This window comes from Bison bison, unplaced genomic scaffold, assembly GCF_000754665.1.
Source record: "Bison bison bison isolate TAMUID 2011002044 unplaced genomic scaffold, Bison_UMD1.0 scf7180017860443, whole genome shotgun sequence".
NCBI classification, from domain to species: domain Eukaryota; kingdom Metazoa; phylum Chordata; class Mammalia; order Artiodactyla; family Bovidae; genus Bison; species Bison bison.
Window position 1 is genome coordinate 3014881 of NW_011491015.1, and position 16302 is coordinate 3031182.

At 44.5% G+C, this 16302-nt stretch overlaps 1 protein-coding gene across 11 annotated transcripts in view; it reads left to right on the forward strand.

The window, feature by feature from the left end:
• AKAP13 (A kinase (PRKA) anchor protein 13) overlaps window positions 1-16302 on the forward strand; it is a 322135-nt gene that overhangs the window by 136690 nt on the left and 169143 nt on the right. For 10 of the 11 annotated variants that reach the window (XM_010832167.1, XM_010832169.1, XM_010832166.1 and 7 more), the window contains one exon: window positions 7234-7417. In XM_010832167.1, coding sequence (XP_010830469.1) covers window positions 7234-7417 — 184 coding nt within the window. Of the gene's footprint in view, window positions 1-7233; window positions 7418-7459; window positions 7602-16302 lie in introns of those variants that run through there. The other variant, XM_010832173.1, reaches the window with a different exon arrangement.

The window sequence follows — 16302 nt, forward strand, 5'->3', positions numbered from 1 at the left end:
GCTGCAGTGGCTCCTCTCACTGCAGTGGCCTCTCTTACTGCAGAGCACGGGCTTAGATAAGCCTCAGTCGTTGCCGCATGCAAGCTCACTGGTTGTGGCTCACGGGCTTAGTTGCTCCGGCATGTGGAATCGTCCCAGATCAGGGATCAAACCCCCACCCCTGCATTGGCAGGGGGGATCTTTTCTCCAGTGCTCCACCAGGGAAGTCCACTCCTGCGGTTTCTGTGTTGTGATTGGAATGATTATTCTGGTTGCCATTCATAAATCAGTATCAAGGGTTGCATTACTTATTTATGGGGCATAAAGTTGTTTTGTGTGGTTTTGCTTTGTCTTGTTTAAAGAAGGCACAGGAATTGGATAGTTTGTTCATGTCACCTGGTTAGAAAGAACTGTAGGAAAAGCACAGGTCTGAGACGTTAGACATATATCCTTCTCTTCTCTGGGTCTTAGCATCTTTGTCTTTAATAGGAAGCTTTCCAGATTTAGTATTTTTATGGTCTTCTGTGTACTTCTTAAGTTTCTGTTGTACAGGAAGGCTAACTCAAATTTGGGCACTTAAGGAAATGCCTGAAAACCACAGTAAGGCGCTGTTGCACATTTTCAGGATGGCCAGGTGCTCGTGAGGACACACAACCGCATCACAGACCTTGCTGGAAGAGAGCCACCCCAGCAAACGGTTTGCGGTCTCCTATGAAGTTAGATTTATTATGTGACCTAGCATTCCCACTTTTTGCTCTATGTCCTAGAAAAATGAAAAGTTACATTTACTTAAGAAATCTTTGCCCTAATATACCTGTAGCAGCATTATTTACAATCACCCCAAGCTAGAAACAACCCAGATCTCCCTCACTGTACACACAGACTGTGGTACGCCCATGCGATGGAATACTACTCAGCCATAAAAAGGAGTAATCTGTTGACATGCACTTGAACCTGAATGCGTTTTAAATGTATTGCACTAAGAAGTCAGATTCCAAAGTTACTCTGTGACTCAATTTATATGATTCTCTAGAAAGGGCCCTGGAGAAGGGAATGGCAACCCACTCCAGTATTCTTGCCTGGAGAATCCCATGGACAGAGGAGAGCCTGGTGGGCTACAGTCCATGGGGTCACAAAGAGGCTGACACAACTGAGCAGCTTTCACTCATTCACTCACTAGAAAGAGCAAAATTGTAGGGACAGAAAATAGATTAGTGGTTTCCAGGGGCTTGAAGTAGGGGAAAGGTCTGACCACAAAGGGGTGTCCTGGGGAAATTCTTTGGGTGTTGGATGGTTGTGTGTCTTGGTGGTAATCCTGGAAATCCTGGAGATTTCCATGGACAGAGGAGCCTGGCAGGTGATGGTCAGTGGGGGTTGCAGAAGAGTCAACTAAACAACAAACAAAGCGTCAATAACAGGTCCTTGCTTATTGTTGGGTGGTGGTGGGTTGAGTCGCTCAGTGGGTCCAACTCTTTCTGATCTTGTGGGCTGTAGCCCACCAGGCTCCTCTGTCCCTGAGATTTCCCAGGCAAGAATACTGGAGCCATTCACTTCTCCAGGGGATCTTCCTGACCCAGGGATGGAACCTGGGTCTCCTGCACATCTCCTGCATGCAGGTGGATTCTTTACTGCTTGAGCCACCAGGGAAGGGGGACAAATGCAAAGAAGCAGTCTGCTTAGAGCAGAGAGTTGCACATCAGATGCTTTTTGAAAGATGTTTAAAGGAAGAAGGTAAGTCATCTTGGTGCCTGGGGTAATCACGCAGCTAAATAGAGCACTTGTTACATAACAGCACTGCTTCCTGTTGAAAGCTGGGTGTTTACAGGTGTTCCAGCCTGATACTTATACAAAGAAGTGAGGGAGGATTTATGGTTAATCCTCCCACTCTAATCGTTTAGATGCATTGCTTTTTAACTTTTAAGGCTCAGGTCACTAACTCCTTTGGAAATAGCTCCGATTTTTCCGGATGGAAAAATACACATAGGAACCTGCCTGCAAAATTTTACATATTGTTTCAGGAGTCAATCTCCCTGAACCACAGGCATTAAGAACATGACATTAAGAACTCTTGGCTTTAGCAGGGAACTCAAACCCGGGGCTCTGTAACAACCTAGAGGGGTGCGATGGGGAGGGAGGTTCTAGTGGGAGGGGACATATATGTATACCTATGGCTGATTCCTGTTGATGTTTGGCAGAAGCCAACACAATACTATAAAGCAATTATCCTTCAATTAAAAATAAATTAAAAAACAATAAAAGAACTCTTGGCTTAGGCTTGATATTATGAAGTGGAAAAAGCATAGGTTGCAGGGTCAATTTGTTAACATCCTGGCTTCATTGCTAGAGTGTGTGCAGAATATTTAATCTCTCTGTTTCTCAATTTCTTCATCTGTAAAACGGAGGAAAATATATCCTGGAGTATGTGCTAGTTTGTAGGCTTTTAAAAAATTTATTGTTATTAAACTTTTTTTTTTTTATTTAAATTTTGGCTGCGCTGGGCTCCCTAGCTGTGGCATCTGGGCTCTGAAGCACGCAGGTTCGGTAGTTGCAATGTGCAGGCTTCTGCAGTTGCAGAGCTTTGGCTTAGTTCCCCGGCAGCATATAGGATCCTGGTTCCCCAACTGGGGATTGAATTCATGTTCCCTGCACTGCAGGGTGGATTCTTAACCAGTGGACCAGCAGGAAAGTTCCAGGCTCTTCATTTTTAGCATGCCATGACCAGTATCTAGTAACCTTTTGGACAAGACAGTGATGAGCTCTGATGTGGGAAAGCAGCATGTTCTATAAAAGGACTTAAAAAAAGAAAAAACAAAAAACTTCTTTGGAGCAGAATGAGATTTTTTTTGAGCCTATTTCTAGAGTCTTTCCTTACCCATACATCATCAAGAGGGAGTTTGTCCTCTTTATCCTCCTCAGTGTTCTTTACTTCCTAGTTACGTGAAGCACTGGACTTTTTTTGCCTTAGTTCTGCCTTAAAGGCAAATAATACGGGTTCATGTGGGTGGAGGGTGAATGGTGGGGTGGGAGTATCTTCCCTCTGAGCTACCAAGTTTCACTGAGTTGTCTCAGGTTTTCAGCACCTGTGGTTAGTGAAAGGGTGAACTAAGACGGTTTTTCCCCTGAAAGACCCTCGTACAGTAGCAGTCAGCATAATTTGCTGGTAACAGAAGGTGGGCCTCGAAAGCCCTGCTCTGAAGAAAGCAAAGAGGAGCAAGGTCCTGGGGGAAGCCTACCTTCTTATTTAGTCGTGGTGTTGTATAACTAACCGAGAAGATCTGATCATCTCTGGGGTGGAGAGAAGGGTGAGCCAGGTTTCAGCCAGTTTGCACTAAACTTGTGTTCTCAGTTCTTTGTATCTGGTGTTTGGTTAGTGAAACCACAACGGTAATCATTTGGGGTTTTAATTCCCATACCTTTTCCAGATTGCTTGCTAGCTTTCCATGGAAATTTTTCCTTAGCTGCTCTCACTAGACTTTTTGTATGTTTTCACCTATTCATAGCTGCTAAAAAAGAAAATAAGCAAAGATATTTTATAATATATAATAGTAATCTATAGGATTGACTCCAAGACAGGTGTTTCCTCCTTATGGAGCACTTTAGCTCCAAAAGGTTTTATTGCCTCTCAAACCTTGATTCCATTACAAGGTCATGCGTGGCATTTTTCCAAATGCCCATTTCTCGCATGGGCCTGCTGCTGCCAATCCCCACTAGGCATGAGAATTCCTGCATCACCCTGGACCTGAGGTTTATTTGAGGAGACCAGAACAGTAGGAAGAATGGAGATTTTGGAGTCTCCCAGATACACATTTAAAGGGCACTGCGAGCAGGCTGGCTCCAGCGGTAGGAAAAGCACATGTAGCCTTGGATTACCGTTTTGTTCACAGAAGTCGGGACCCTTTGCTTAGACAGAAAAGCCGATGACTTGAAAAGGTGCAGCCGTCTCTCACGAGGCACAGCCCCTTTCTCTGCCGAGCTGAGTGTGAGGGAGGCTTCCAGCACATGAGTAGATAGGAAGCAAGACACTTCCTCCTGCCTTCTCCATGGGAAGCTGGGCCCAGGCCCACAGACCTATTTTTTTTTCCAGTTGAAAATAGTTGAACAGGAAAATCAACCAACCAGCGTAAGGCCCTTGAAGTAACTGAAACAGAAAGGGAATGGAAGAGGGTCATGAGTATTCAGATGGTGGCCTCTCTAATTTTCATTAAGAAACCAAGAAAATTCAGAAGAGGTTTTTCATTTGCCCTTTAAGAGATTGAAGAAGTCAGACCCATTATAAAATCAGAGAAGGAAGCTATGAGGGAGAAAAAAATACAAGTTTAATGATTGTGTTAATCAGGGTTGCCCAGAGAACCAGAACCAGTAGGAAGATGATTTCAGGGAATGGCTTGCACAGTTGTGGAGATTTAGCTAAGCAAGTCCAAAATTTGGAGGGCGAGAGTAGAAGAGAAGATCGGGGCAAGCTGAAACCCACCAGCGTGAGCCAAGGCTGTCCTCCCTGGACAGGAGGGGAAGTCCCACGCTGGATGGACTGCACGGCCACAGGCTGACACCGTCCTCTTCTGGCAGGGTTTCTTCTCTGTCCAGGGGAATCTCAGCTCTGTCATTAAAGCCTTCCAGCTGGTTTGGTTAGGCCTTCCCAAATTAGCTAGGATAATCTTCCTTATTAAATCAACTGATTAGGCTCTTTAATTACATCTGCAGAAAAGCCATCACAATGAGGGCAAAGATGGAAGGGAGTTGTCTTAAATGATGCAAGGACAACCAGAGTGCCATAGCATAATTAAATTCAGACTGGGGACAAAGGACCCAATTGACATCATAGGAAATGCAGTTAGTGATCTGAATAGCAAAGTTGCGCAGCTCTCCCAGTTACAGAGAAAACACAAAGATCGCAAGAGAGAAAACAGAACAGAGGTCAATTCCAAATTGTAGATCTTCTGGATTTTAAACTGAGATGAAAGGAACAAAAGCAATGATGAAACTGTGTGTTAGATAAGAAAAATTACTTTTGGAGGAAAACAAGAGAAGGTGCTTCTTAAGCTACAGCATGAGAATGCTTGTGTGGTTTTTTTTTTCTTTTTTTTTTTTTTTAACAAAAAGAGATGGGATAGAGTAACGGAGAGGGATTGGTTTCTAGACTCAAGACAGAAGCATCTTCAGATCTTGCTGATTTTTGCTGTGGGCAGTTATTAACCTGTCTTCATCCGCGGAAAGAGGATAACGAGGCCTTATAGGGTTATTGTGAGAACGGAAAGAGTGAATACAAAGCACCTAGCCCAGTGCATGGCATTGAGCAGCCTTCACCAGATATTACTATTCTTATTACCTGTTGACTGCAAAGAGGGGGCGGCCTAAAAGCAGACGTGGCACCTGCTCCTAAGGACTGTAGGATGAGATTTGGGGTCCCCCCGGGTGCTGGAATCGGGATGCCAGCTTCAAGCAGGTGTATTGTCTTGTTATTGGAACTCTGCCTTCTGAAGGCTGAGCTGACTCAGAGCACATGAGGGATTAGAAAGACTGGGGGTGCAGAGGAACTGCTTTAAGGAGGTGCCATCTAGTGAGGCCGGATTAACCAGTCTGTAAAAAATCATCGAGTTCCCTGGCAGTGCCTTACTCACTTTTTTGTATTTGTAAGGGTGTCAGAGTGCTTGCAAACAAGCACAAGGTACAAATCACGTGGTGATACTTGATCTTTTCTGAAAATTCTTTCCGTCCTTTCTTCTGGCCTGGCCACCTGCTCTGAGTTGCTTATTCACATTGGCACCCACACGTGCACTGGTTCCTTCCGTAGTGTTGATGTCTTTCCAGCCTTATGCCTCTGTCACCCATCATATAAACCATTTAGTATGCTGAGTTCTGTAAGGACAGTGTAAAATATGAAAGATGGTTTTTGCCTCCCAGGAAACTTAACCTGGCAATGAGACTAGACTAAGGCATGTGTGACGTTAGAAGACAGTGCAGTTCATATACAGTTGCAGGCTTGCGATGCATTTATTCTTACCCTACTGCTCACATCTGAAGCATCAGGGACTTAAATGTAAGGGGAAAACACTGGGGTCCAAGAAGGGTGAGCGTGCCTGGTGGGGTAGGTCGAGACCTCCGGGAAGCTTTGGAGAATGAGAGATGGTAGCGCAGCTGAGGGGGCAAAAGCAGGCACAACCCCAGGGCACCATTCCCATTCTGAGTGGTACTCCCTGGGGTCAGGTAAGCCCAGCCTCATCATTCCAAGTTGGATGAGGTGCAGAGAGTGTTGCCAGCGAACCTGGATTGTGATTGGAGGTCAGGAGGGACAGAGCAGAGAGCGGGGAAGGGCAGGAACGCAACATTCACTGAACACCCGCCGCAGCCTTCACCTGACAAGCGCCTCGCCCATTCCTCTGAGCTGTTACTGCGGCTGTGGGAGCAGAGGTGGTGGCACCCCACTCCAGGGAGGCAGGGAGGAGAGCTCCAAGAGCTGAAACAGGTTGTGTCCAGTCACACGGACAGTAAATGCCATATGGGAACCCAGGTTTGCTGACTCCAAAGCCTTCCTCACTCTGCCACTTTCAGAGTGACTCTGTACCAAGAAGGGGCCTTCGCTTCAGGTGAAACAGGCACGTAGTTTTCCTTCTGAGATTGTTAGCCTATCCTCTTGGAATTGGTCTTTCTTATTATGCCAGAAGATGCATTTCTTTCTTAAACAAACAACAAAAATAGCTGCCACTGCCAGCAATTTGATTTGCCCTTCATGTGGGAGAATAAAAAGACCTGTGTGTACTTAACAAGCAGAACCTGTTTTTAGTGTTTAACTAGCCAACTCCTCTCTGGGTGATATTTTTTTTTTAAGTAATTATACTTTTTGATACACCCATCTAAGCCCCAACAGCTATTCCCCTTGGATCCTGATCCCCATGTAGCGAGGCTGCATTCACTTCTTAAATTTTTTCTGTCTGTCTTCCTCCCTCCCTCCCCTCCCATATGTGTGCAGTCACCCTTAACGTCTGCATTAAATCAGAATATAGAAATGGTTCCTCTTTTGTAGGACTGTCTCCTATAGGAGATTTGGCCTCTCATCCTTTTTTCCTAGCTTCGTTTTTGTCTTTGAGAGATGATTATACTCTGCCACGGTAAAATTGTTCATGCTAAATGTTGAGGCTTAGTGGTATGCTCTCAGGGGCTTGGAGGCAGTGGCATTGACCTGAACCATCCTTTTCTTCTTTTGCTCTGGGTTTTCATGTTCTCCTCCCTGATCTTCGTCTTGTCCGCTGTCTGCAGATGGTGGCCCCCGAGAGACGTTGATGCATTTCGCCGTGCGGCTGGGGCTGCTGAGGTTGACGTGGTTCCTGCTGCAGAAGCCAGGTGGCCGCGGAGCTCTGAGCATCCACAATCAGGAAGGAGCGACACCTGTGAGCCTGGCCTTGGAGCGGGGCTATCACAAGCTGCACAGGCTCTTGACCGAGTAAGTGCGCCTTCTCCCATTTCCTCCTTCTGGGCCGGCCCCACCCCCGCATTCACAGTAACCCCGCCCACGTGGCATCTCCAGCCTTAGCTGGGAAGTAAACCCTCAGCTCTGTGCCTTGCCTTTCACTGGAGGTCGGTAAGCTTGCTCCTGCTCAGCACTTCATTGTCTGAGAGGAACACACGTAAGTCACCTTCCCTTTTCTTGCCTTTCCTCAGCTTTCTCTGCCCTCACTGTTTCTTGCCTCTTAAATTTTACTGAAAACTCAGAATAAGTCTGGTCTGTAGGGGTAGCACTTTATGATCCAGGGCATCCAGTTTCCCCAGCTTAGTCCAAGAGGGAACAGACTTTCTGTGCCATATATTTTTTTCCCCCCTGATATGTCTTTAATTCTTGAAAGAGTTAACTCGAAGCAAATACTTGTAATAATTGCATATAGAAAGTATGCTGAACCACTAAGTTTTGGTTTGAATGTAATTTCTATAAATAAAATTGAGAGCAGCGGTCTCTTCATACAAGGAGCAGTAAAAAGCAACCGAGTTGTCCTGGAAACGTGCTGTCGGAAATCCTGCCTGTGTGTTTGTGAGTCCAGTTGTTACACATTCTGACTCTTCAGAGAGTGTTTGGAAGGAAGGCCGTTCGTCAAAACATTCAAAGAGTTCGTCTTCCTTTTTTCTTGAGTAAATAGAAAAATAAATGCATTAGGACAGCCAACACTTTTTTTTTTTAACTTCTTATTTGGTATTGGGGTATCCACAAAAACAGTTGTGATGAGTTTCAGATGAACAGTGAAGGGACTCAGCCATCCATATACATGTATCCATTCTCCCCAGCCAGTGCTTTTCTTTGGAGTACTTATAAAAGACAGAAAATGTCAACTATAATTTCTCTTATTTAATGTATTCTTTACTGCTTTATGATCATCACCATCTTTTCTACCGCATGAGCAAGAATCAATCCCATTGGATCTGTGTTCTTTAGCAATCGAGGGACCCTTGAAATTAAGTCAGTCTTTGCAAATTCTCAGGTATTTTATCCATGTTAGGTTCGATTTAGTTGCCTTTTATTTTTTATTATTCTAAACTGTGTGTGTACGTGGTGGGGGGTAGTCTGGAAGGGCCCAGAGGAGATCTCAATGTAATGTAACTTCCTGTTATACAAATGGGGGTGGGGGGTTGTTTGTTTTTCTTTACCTGCCCCATGGTTAGAACGTCCCCAGTCACTCCAAACAGGAGGTTCCTTGCGGAAAGCTTTCTGATGGGTGCCTCCGATCCAGTGACAGCAGGAGGGGGCACACCTCATGTCAGATGAGCTGTGGATATTTGAGCTCTCCCTGGACAGTATTCCAGAGGGCAGCGCGTTCCGTTCCCTCGCACTTCCCATCTGGCTATGACTGGATTCCTTCTGCTTGTCTGCCTCACGGCCTCCAGAAGACAAGCCTCGTCCCAGAAGTTGAGACCATCAACTCCATATTACTGCGGTGAAGTTCAAGTGCAGTTTTCTCCAGATTTAGTCTTAGAGCACAGAGGTTTTGCTGGGAAGCAGAGTTGGTTACGGATTGCCATCCAGATGGGGAAATAGAATGATTACAACAGCTTCTTTATATGCCGGGAGAGGATGTCACAAGACCATTCTTGCAGCACAGCTTTAAGGAAACTAGAGTGTGTGTTTTTGGAGGAGAGACTTTGCTTTGCTTTATACTGCCACCTCTGCTACATGTGAGACAGCCGCTTCGCTCCTTTCGAAAGGGAGTAGGTAAGGGAAAGCCAGCTTGAGAAGTCTCGTCCACAGTAGGGCAGTACAGCAGGGCTACAGCAGGGCCGTAGGGGCACCTTGTCACAGATCTAGCTCTGAACTGAGATTCTTCTGGCTGTTACTGTTCTGCAGCCTAGAAAAAGTGCCAAGTCCTAATTGTTGTTCAGTCGCTAAGTCGTGTCCCACTCTTTGCAACCCATGGACTGTAGCACACCAGGCTTCCCTGTCCTTCACTATCTCCCAGAGTTTGCTCAAATTCATGTCCATTGAGTCAGTGATGCCATCCAACCATCTCATTCTCTGTCATCCCCTTCTCCTGCCACCTTCAATCTTCCCGAGCATCAGGGTCTTTTCAATGAGTCGGCTTTTCACGGCAGGTGGCCAAAGTATTGGAGCTTTAGCTTCAGCATCAGTCCTTCCAATGAATATTCAGGGTTGATTTCCTTTAGGATGGACTGATTTGGATCTCCTTGCAGTCCAAGGGACTCTCAAGAGTCTCAAGAGTCATAGTTAGCAATTTAAGAAATGATCAGGAGATGATTTTTCTACATCCCTCACTCTTCCTGTGATGTCAGTAGACTCTTCTAGAATTTCCAGCATAAAGAGTCAGGAGAGATGAGATCATCTTTAGCAGATGAGGAAGCTGAGATCCAGAGTGGCAGAGTGAGGGGATGAGAATGACAAGGTGGCTGAGCCAGAAACAGAAGCCGCATCTCCTGGGAGGCTGGCCAGAGTGGCTGGGCTCCCCGCTAAGATTCGGAGAACCCAAGAAGAGACTTCCTGGGATCCACAGCCTTTGAAATTAACAGCAGTTTATGCGTGTGTGTTTCTGAATAGAGTTCATTTGTGAAATTCGCAGTGAGATTTGTGGGAAGTTAAGAATTGCTGCACTGTGTGATGGTTATCTTTCTTAGTAGTTCACTAAAATCTTTAGACTTGGGTATGCTTACTCCTTCTCCCTTTCAAATTGTAGATTCTCACTTAGGCCTGTCTCTTACCCTCCCATTCAGTTAATATGAAGTTGAAGTATCGTTTGTATCCATTTTATATTAATTGTAACTGTTTACAGTTTAGCCTTAGCTGAAACATCATGTTCATTTCAGTCCCTTTATACCTCTCCCAAGAGAAATCTGTTGTTTTGATTCTTTGCTGCTTATACCGAGTGTTTTGAGCGGGGAACTGAAGGGTGCTGTGCTGATTTGGGTCCAAGTTCTTTCTGCATTTGTGTCCCTAAGGCTTATTTCCATAATCTGTTTTGAATGACTTGAGTCATTTCTATGTCAAATGTGCTTCGGGTTAAAAGCTTTCTCTTAAGTAAGACTCATGTCTATAGGGAACCTCTGTTTAGGACATTTTGGGGAGTTCCCCTTTTCTGTAACCTGTAGCTATTAATTTTCACTTTGTTCAGTGACAGGGAAGAGAGAACTTTTGTTGACTTACAGCTCTTTTGCTTTAGTTTTTATTTTGACTAGGGCTTCTCAGGTGGCTTGGTTGTGAAGAACCCGCTGGCCAATGCAGGAGATACAGGAGATGTGGGTTCAGTCCCTGGGTTGGGAAGATCCCCTGGAATAGGAAATGGCACCCCACTGCAGTATTCTTGGCTAGAAAACTCCATGGGCAGAGGAGCCTGGTGGGCTATGGTCCATGAGGTCACAAGGGTTGGACACAATTGAGCACACGTCTTCATATTTTGATCTACATTGTGAATATGGATGCATTTGTAATCTGAAAATTCACCTTAAATAAAATGTTACCAGTTTTGCCTGAGAAATCTTACTCCTGGAAGAGGAGCCTGCACGTCTGCACGGACTTCTTTTAGGTGGGTGCACAGTCCTCTCCCACGTTTGGAGGAGCTAGTTGCACACCCCGCCCAAGGTTCCTCAGTGATGGGCAGAGCGGGGAGACAGCCCAGGTCTTCAGGCTCTTAGGTTAGGATGCTCGGGAATGACGGCGTTAGAGAAACGTTGCATCGGCATCGTCTAACAGGAGCATGTTACAGCTGGGAGCTACCTGATGTCTCGTTCATTTAGTGACAAATAAGCAACCTTCGGACCTGGGTCACTCGTTAGAGCTGAGACCCAGGGGCAATTCATGGTAAAGGCAAAGTGTGCAAACTTTGGGGTCAGGTCTAAGTCTGTGTTTTGGCTCTGCCATTTTTAGCCGTGGTACTTTGGACCCATGAAGTCACTTTTCCTCTCTGAGCTTCAGTAATATCTACTTCCTAGAATGATGGCTGAGGGCTGGGCGTGTACAGTGGCAGAAATCGGGGTTTATTGATCACACAGTTTATGGTGGTTTTGGGGAACACATAAAGGGGCTATAACTATATATCAGCTTGAAGAGAGACAGTGTAGTATGGTGGGATTGCTTAGGGATGAAAAAGTTAGTATCTGCGTTCCCCCAGTTAGTGCACAAGTGACTCAGAAAAAGTCACTCTCCCACTTGAGTCTCATGTTTCTCCTCCCTTATGGATAATATCTCGTCTGTCTACACTACAGGTTGTTAGAACCAAGTGAGATTTGTGCAGATGCCTTATTAAAGTCAAAGGGACTCTGGATGAAAGTGTCCCGTGTAGTCATAAAATCACGGAAATGATTTTCACTGATCAGTGAAGCTCACCTTCCCGTTGATTGATCTGCCTACACTGTCCTTTTTGTAATGTTAATTATAGTTGTCTGTGAATTACAGTCTGTAGAGAGGTCGGGAGTGTTGTAGCGGGGCAGTCTGGTTTTGAGTCCAGGCTCTGCCTGTGTAGAGCTAGAGCTGCGTGATGCTGGGTGATCCACTCAAGTAGTGTCTCAGTGCCTTGTTTATAGCATGGGAAGAGTAAGAGGGACCGTCTTCAGGTAGTTGCTTTGAGAAAAGAATGCATAGCGTTTCAGGGAGCGGGGCACAGCACAGTGGCGGACACAGATGTCATCTACCCTTTTCTTATTTTCCCTTTCCTTCCTTAATTGTCCTTTCCTTCATATATTAAGAAAAATATGCCCAAAATGTTGGACGTCTTTTAAGGCAGCATTTGAACACTGCTGTTTGATAAGAGTCTGAAATTATTTCCCAGTGTATCAGATACCACTTTAAAAGATGAGCGTAGCTCTGATGCATACAGTGATGTCGGCGCCTCCGGGCTGTTGAGCTAGATGGATAAGTGCCATCACCCTTACAGGAAGAGTTATTTCTTTGAGGAATTTCCACTCCCCAGTGTTGACATAAAAGTGCTGAAATATTTTATTTGCCCAAAGAATGAGTTTGAAAGTATTTGTCCTAACAGTACTTCACCTCCTTTTCCGTATCAGTTCAACAAATCTGTATTTGTTGAATGCCTGCAGTGCCCTAGAAATCACAGTTGGTACGTTGCAGGTCATACTTCATTTTAACCTTATTACAGCCTTGTGAAATAGGTTTTATCTGTTTTATAGATGAAATATAGAGGCTCAGAGAATTGAAGTAACTGGCCCAAGGCTGTATAGAAACGGTGGAGCTCCTGGTACACACACACTGTGGAATTGCCAGGGTCCCATACTTCCCTCAGTGCAGATTTGACAGGAGGAGGGAGACTTGGGAAGGGCCCCTGGGATGCTGGGTGAGCATCACTCACTCAGGGACAACCAGCTTTCCGTTTAGTCCCAGCCCCTACATTCCCGAGCAGAGCAAGATCCTCACTAAAATAACCTAATAAAATAACGTTTATATTTCCCATCATATGGTTTTAAATCTATTTTTTGGTTACCCTTAGGCTACCGTTTTGCATTTCAATTCTCCCAACAGCCTAATGAGTGGGTAGGGTAGGTATTGTTGTCCCCGTTTTATAATCGGGGGAACTGAGGCCAGAGAGGTGAAGTGAGCGGCCCAGCGCCACGAGGCTGCACACCAGGTGCAAGTCCAGTGTGCCCGGCGGGGGTGGCACAACTGCGTGTGCAGGGCAGAGACCTGGCCTGGCAGACCGAGGCCCTCAGCGGGTGGTTCATGCTGCAGCGTCCGCAGTGGTGACCCCGCTCTGAGAGTCTGGGGATGGGGTGCCCACACCCATCTTCTGACACCTTTGCTCTTGAAACCCGAGTTCAGGGTCAGGTGGTAGATTAACTGGCACTCAAGTGTACACGTTTCCCAATGGGACGCAGTCCTGTTGAGCAGGACGTCCTGTGAACACAGTGGTTGCCTTTTCAGGGTCCTCTTCAAGTGCTTGGCAAGTGGGTCCTTGGTAGCCTATCAGCTGCAAAACAAGTGTGTAGGCTTTGCTTTTGCTTAGGAGGAGAAAGGATGAAACAGATGCACAAACTTACATTCAAAATGATGGACAGAGCAAACAATTTTTTAACTTTACATTTCGCTGGCCCAAGTCCAATCCAGCCATATGTTTGTCTGTCCATCCCTCCCTCCCTCCCTCCGTGTATCCATTCCCTCATCCTCTTTTCTCATTGTGTCTCCTGGGGCTCCTTTGTGTTTTGGTCAAGATAGGGTGGTGGAATTGAGTGGAAACTAGGCTGGTAGCAGTAACTGAGTGTTGAATCCCTGCTGCGTTGACGCTTTACACTGTGTTCTTACTTAAAACCTCTTAGCAAGTGTCTAAGATAGAGTTAATACAGGTAGTATCAGTATTTTTTCTACAGATGAGAAGACAGACCCAGAAAGGCTAGTTTGCCCAAGGCCATGTGGTTAGTAAATTGGCATTATTCACAAGCTTGTGTATTGGTTGTTTTAAAACTCTTAATACAATTTTGTGAGGAGGTGTTTTTGGTAACATTGTCAGACTTTTAACCAAACTAATGAATCATAGATTTGGTTTTCAGTAACACCCCTTCCTTTTTTTGGTAAATTTCTAACCTGAAGCATTTTAAGAATTTTGACATTTCACTGTTTTCTTTTTTAAAAAGCCATTCAGCTACTAATCTCAGGATTTCCTTATCTGGCAACCTGCTGGCAAATTGCAAAATGAACTTTCTGAGGATAATGTTTGTATTTATGTAACAATTACACTGGTTACCATTTATTATATTTGTGTCAGGCATTTTGGGTAAATTCTCATATATTTCTCCTCTCCCAAACCCTTTGGGGGTGGGCACGTTGTCCTCAGGTCGCAGGTGATCACTGTCGCTGGCAAGTAATGGGGCAGTACTTTGAACCCGATGGGAAATCTGAGCTAAAACCCATGGTCTCTTGTACTGCCTGGGTCTTTCTAAGAAGGTGAGTGGGTCCTGCTAGTTGGTTGGAGCAACAGAGCCATTCCACGTGTCTCGTGACTCCTACTGTGCACTTCTTTTCCCCGCTGCAGTATGCATGCAAACAGTCCCAGCCTGTGTTTATTCTTGGTGTAACATTTACACCTCAGAGGTTTTCTTCAAAGAATTACGAATTTACACAGCTTAATTAGCGGTGACAAAGTTTCTGTGGCCAACAGCACGTGACATTGAAAGTATTTCTGACTTGACTACAGACCCAGGTGGAAGAAAACATGGACCCAGAGCTTAGGGCCTGATGGGTGTGAGGAAATGAGGATCCGCTGGCACTCTCTACCCTCTAAGGAGCACACACCTTTAGTATATTACACATTAGTTTCATCTGATGAATTTTGAAATTTCCTTAAAGGCATACCAGTACAAAGAATGACTTGACCATCTTACCTGCATTTATTATTAACAGAAATGGAAATTATTTTTAAGCAAAGAAAATAAGGAATGTTGAATAAACCTATGTGGCTAAAATCAGTATTTGGCCAAAGCTGACTATCACTAGTGTAGAATAAAGTTGTCTTATACACGAATAAACATGAAACAGTATAAAAAGTAATTCTATGTGTTTACTAACGTTTAATGGTTTTAAAAGTCTTATAGTGGAAAAGCAGTAATTTCTCAGCATCACCAGCTTCTATCTGCATTGCTCTTGATTCCTTAACAGCATACTCACTTTCTGTTGACACACCAGTGTCCCTAAACAGGTAGGTGTTAGAAAATTATAATTCAGGAGAGTTCTTCCAGAGCATGTTTTCTAAGAGGAATTTTGTACCTAGGATTCTTGATTTAGTGATTTTCAAAGGTTCTTGAGCTGCTGAACTTGGTTAGCATTAGAAAAGTCATTTTGGCAAGGTGTTGCTCAACGGTTTTATTGTCCATACACACTTTATGCACCGTTTATAAAGGGCTTGAGCATCCCCGGATATAGGTATAGGTGGGGGTCTTGGAACCAGCTCCTGCAGATGCAGAGGCATGGGTGTGTATTGTGATGTCCTTGAAGTATTGTTAATAAAGTCTGTTGTTTTGACACTTGGTTAGCAAAATGTATTTGAGGTACCTCATTTTTTCCTGTTATTTCTTTATACATTTATATCTGGATTGAGGATAATTTGTCATAGTGGCTGTACATGGTTTTGGCATGTCTCCTCTTTGTAAAATTTGGAGGTGGCAATGTTGACTTTTCAGCTTTTATTTTGTCTAAGACATGAATCATTTACAAATAGAATCTTCCTTGAAAGGCACATGGCTTAAATGGAATGAGAGATGTGCAACTTAAAGCATTTATTCTAGTGAATGTTTATTTGGTGTTATGAACAAGTTAGCAAACAGTTAATCAGAATTAGAGTTTTTATATATCCTAACATAATTCTGAAAGAGATGGGGAAACCAGACCACCTGACCTGCCTCTTGAGAAACCTATATGCAGGTCAGGAAGCAACAGTTAGAACTGGACATGGAACAACAGACTGGTTCCAAATAGGAAAAGGAATATGTCACCCTGCTTATTTAACTTCTATGCAGAGTACATCATGAGAAACGCTGGGCTGGAAGAAGCACAAGCTGGAATCAAGATTGCTGGGAGAAATATCAATAACCTCAGATATGCAGATGACACCACCCTTATGGCAGAAAGTGAAGAGGAACTCAAAAGCCTCTTGATGAAAGTGAAAGAGGAGAGTGAAAAAGTTAGCTTAAAGCTCAACATTCAGAAAACTAAGATCATGGCATCTGGTCCCATCACTTCATGGGAAATAGATGGGGAAACAGTGTCAGACTTTATTTTTTGGGGCTCCAAAATCACTGCAGATGGTGATTGCAGCCATGAAATTAAAAGACACTTACTCCTTGGAAGGAAAGTTATGACCAACCTAGATAGCATATTGAAAAGCAGAGACATTA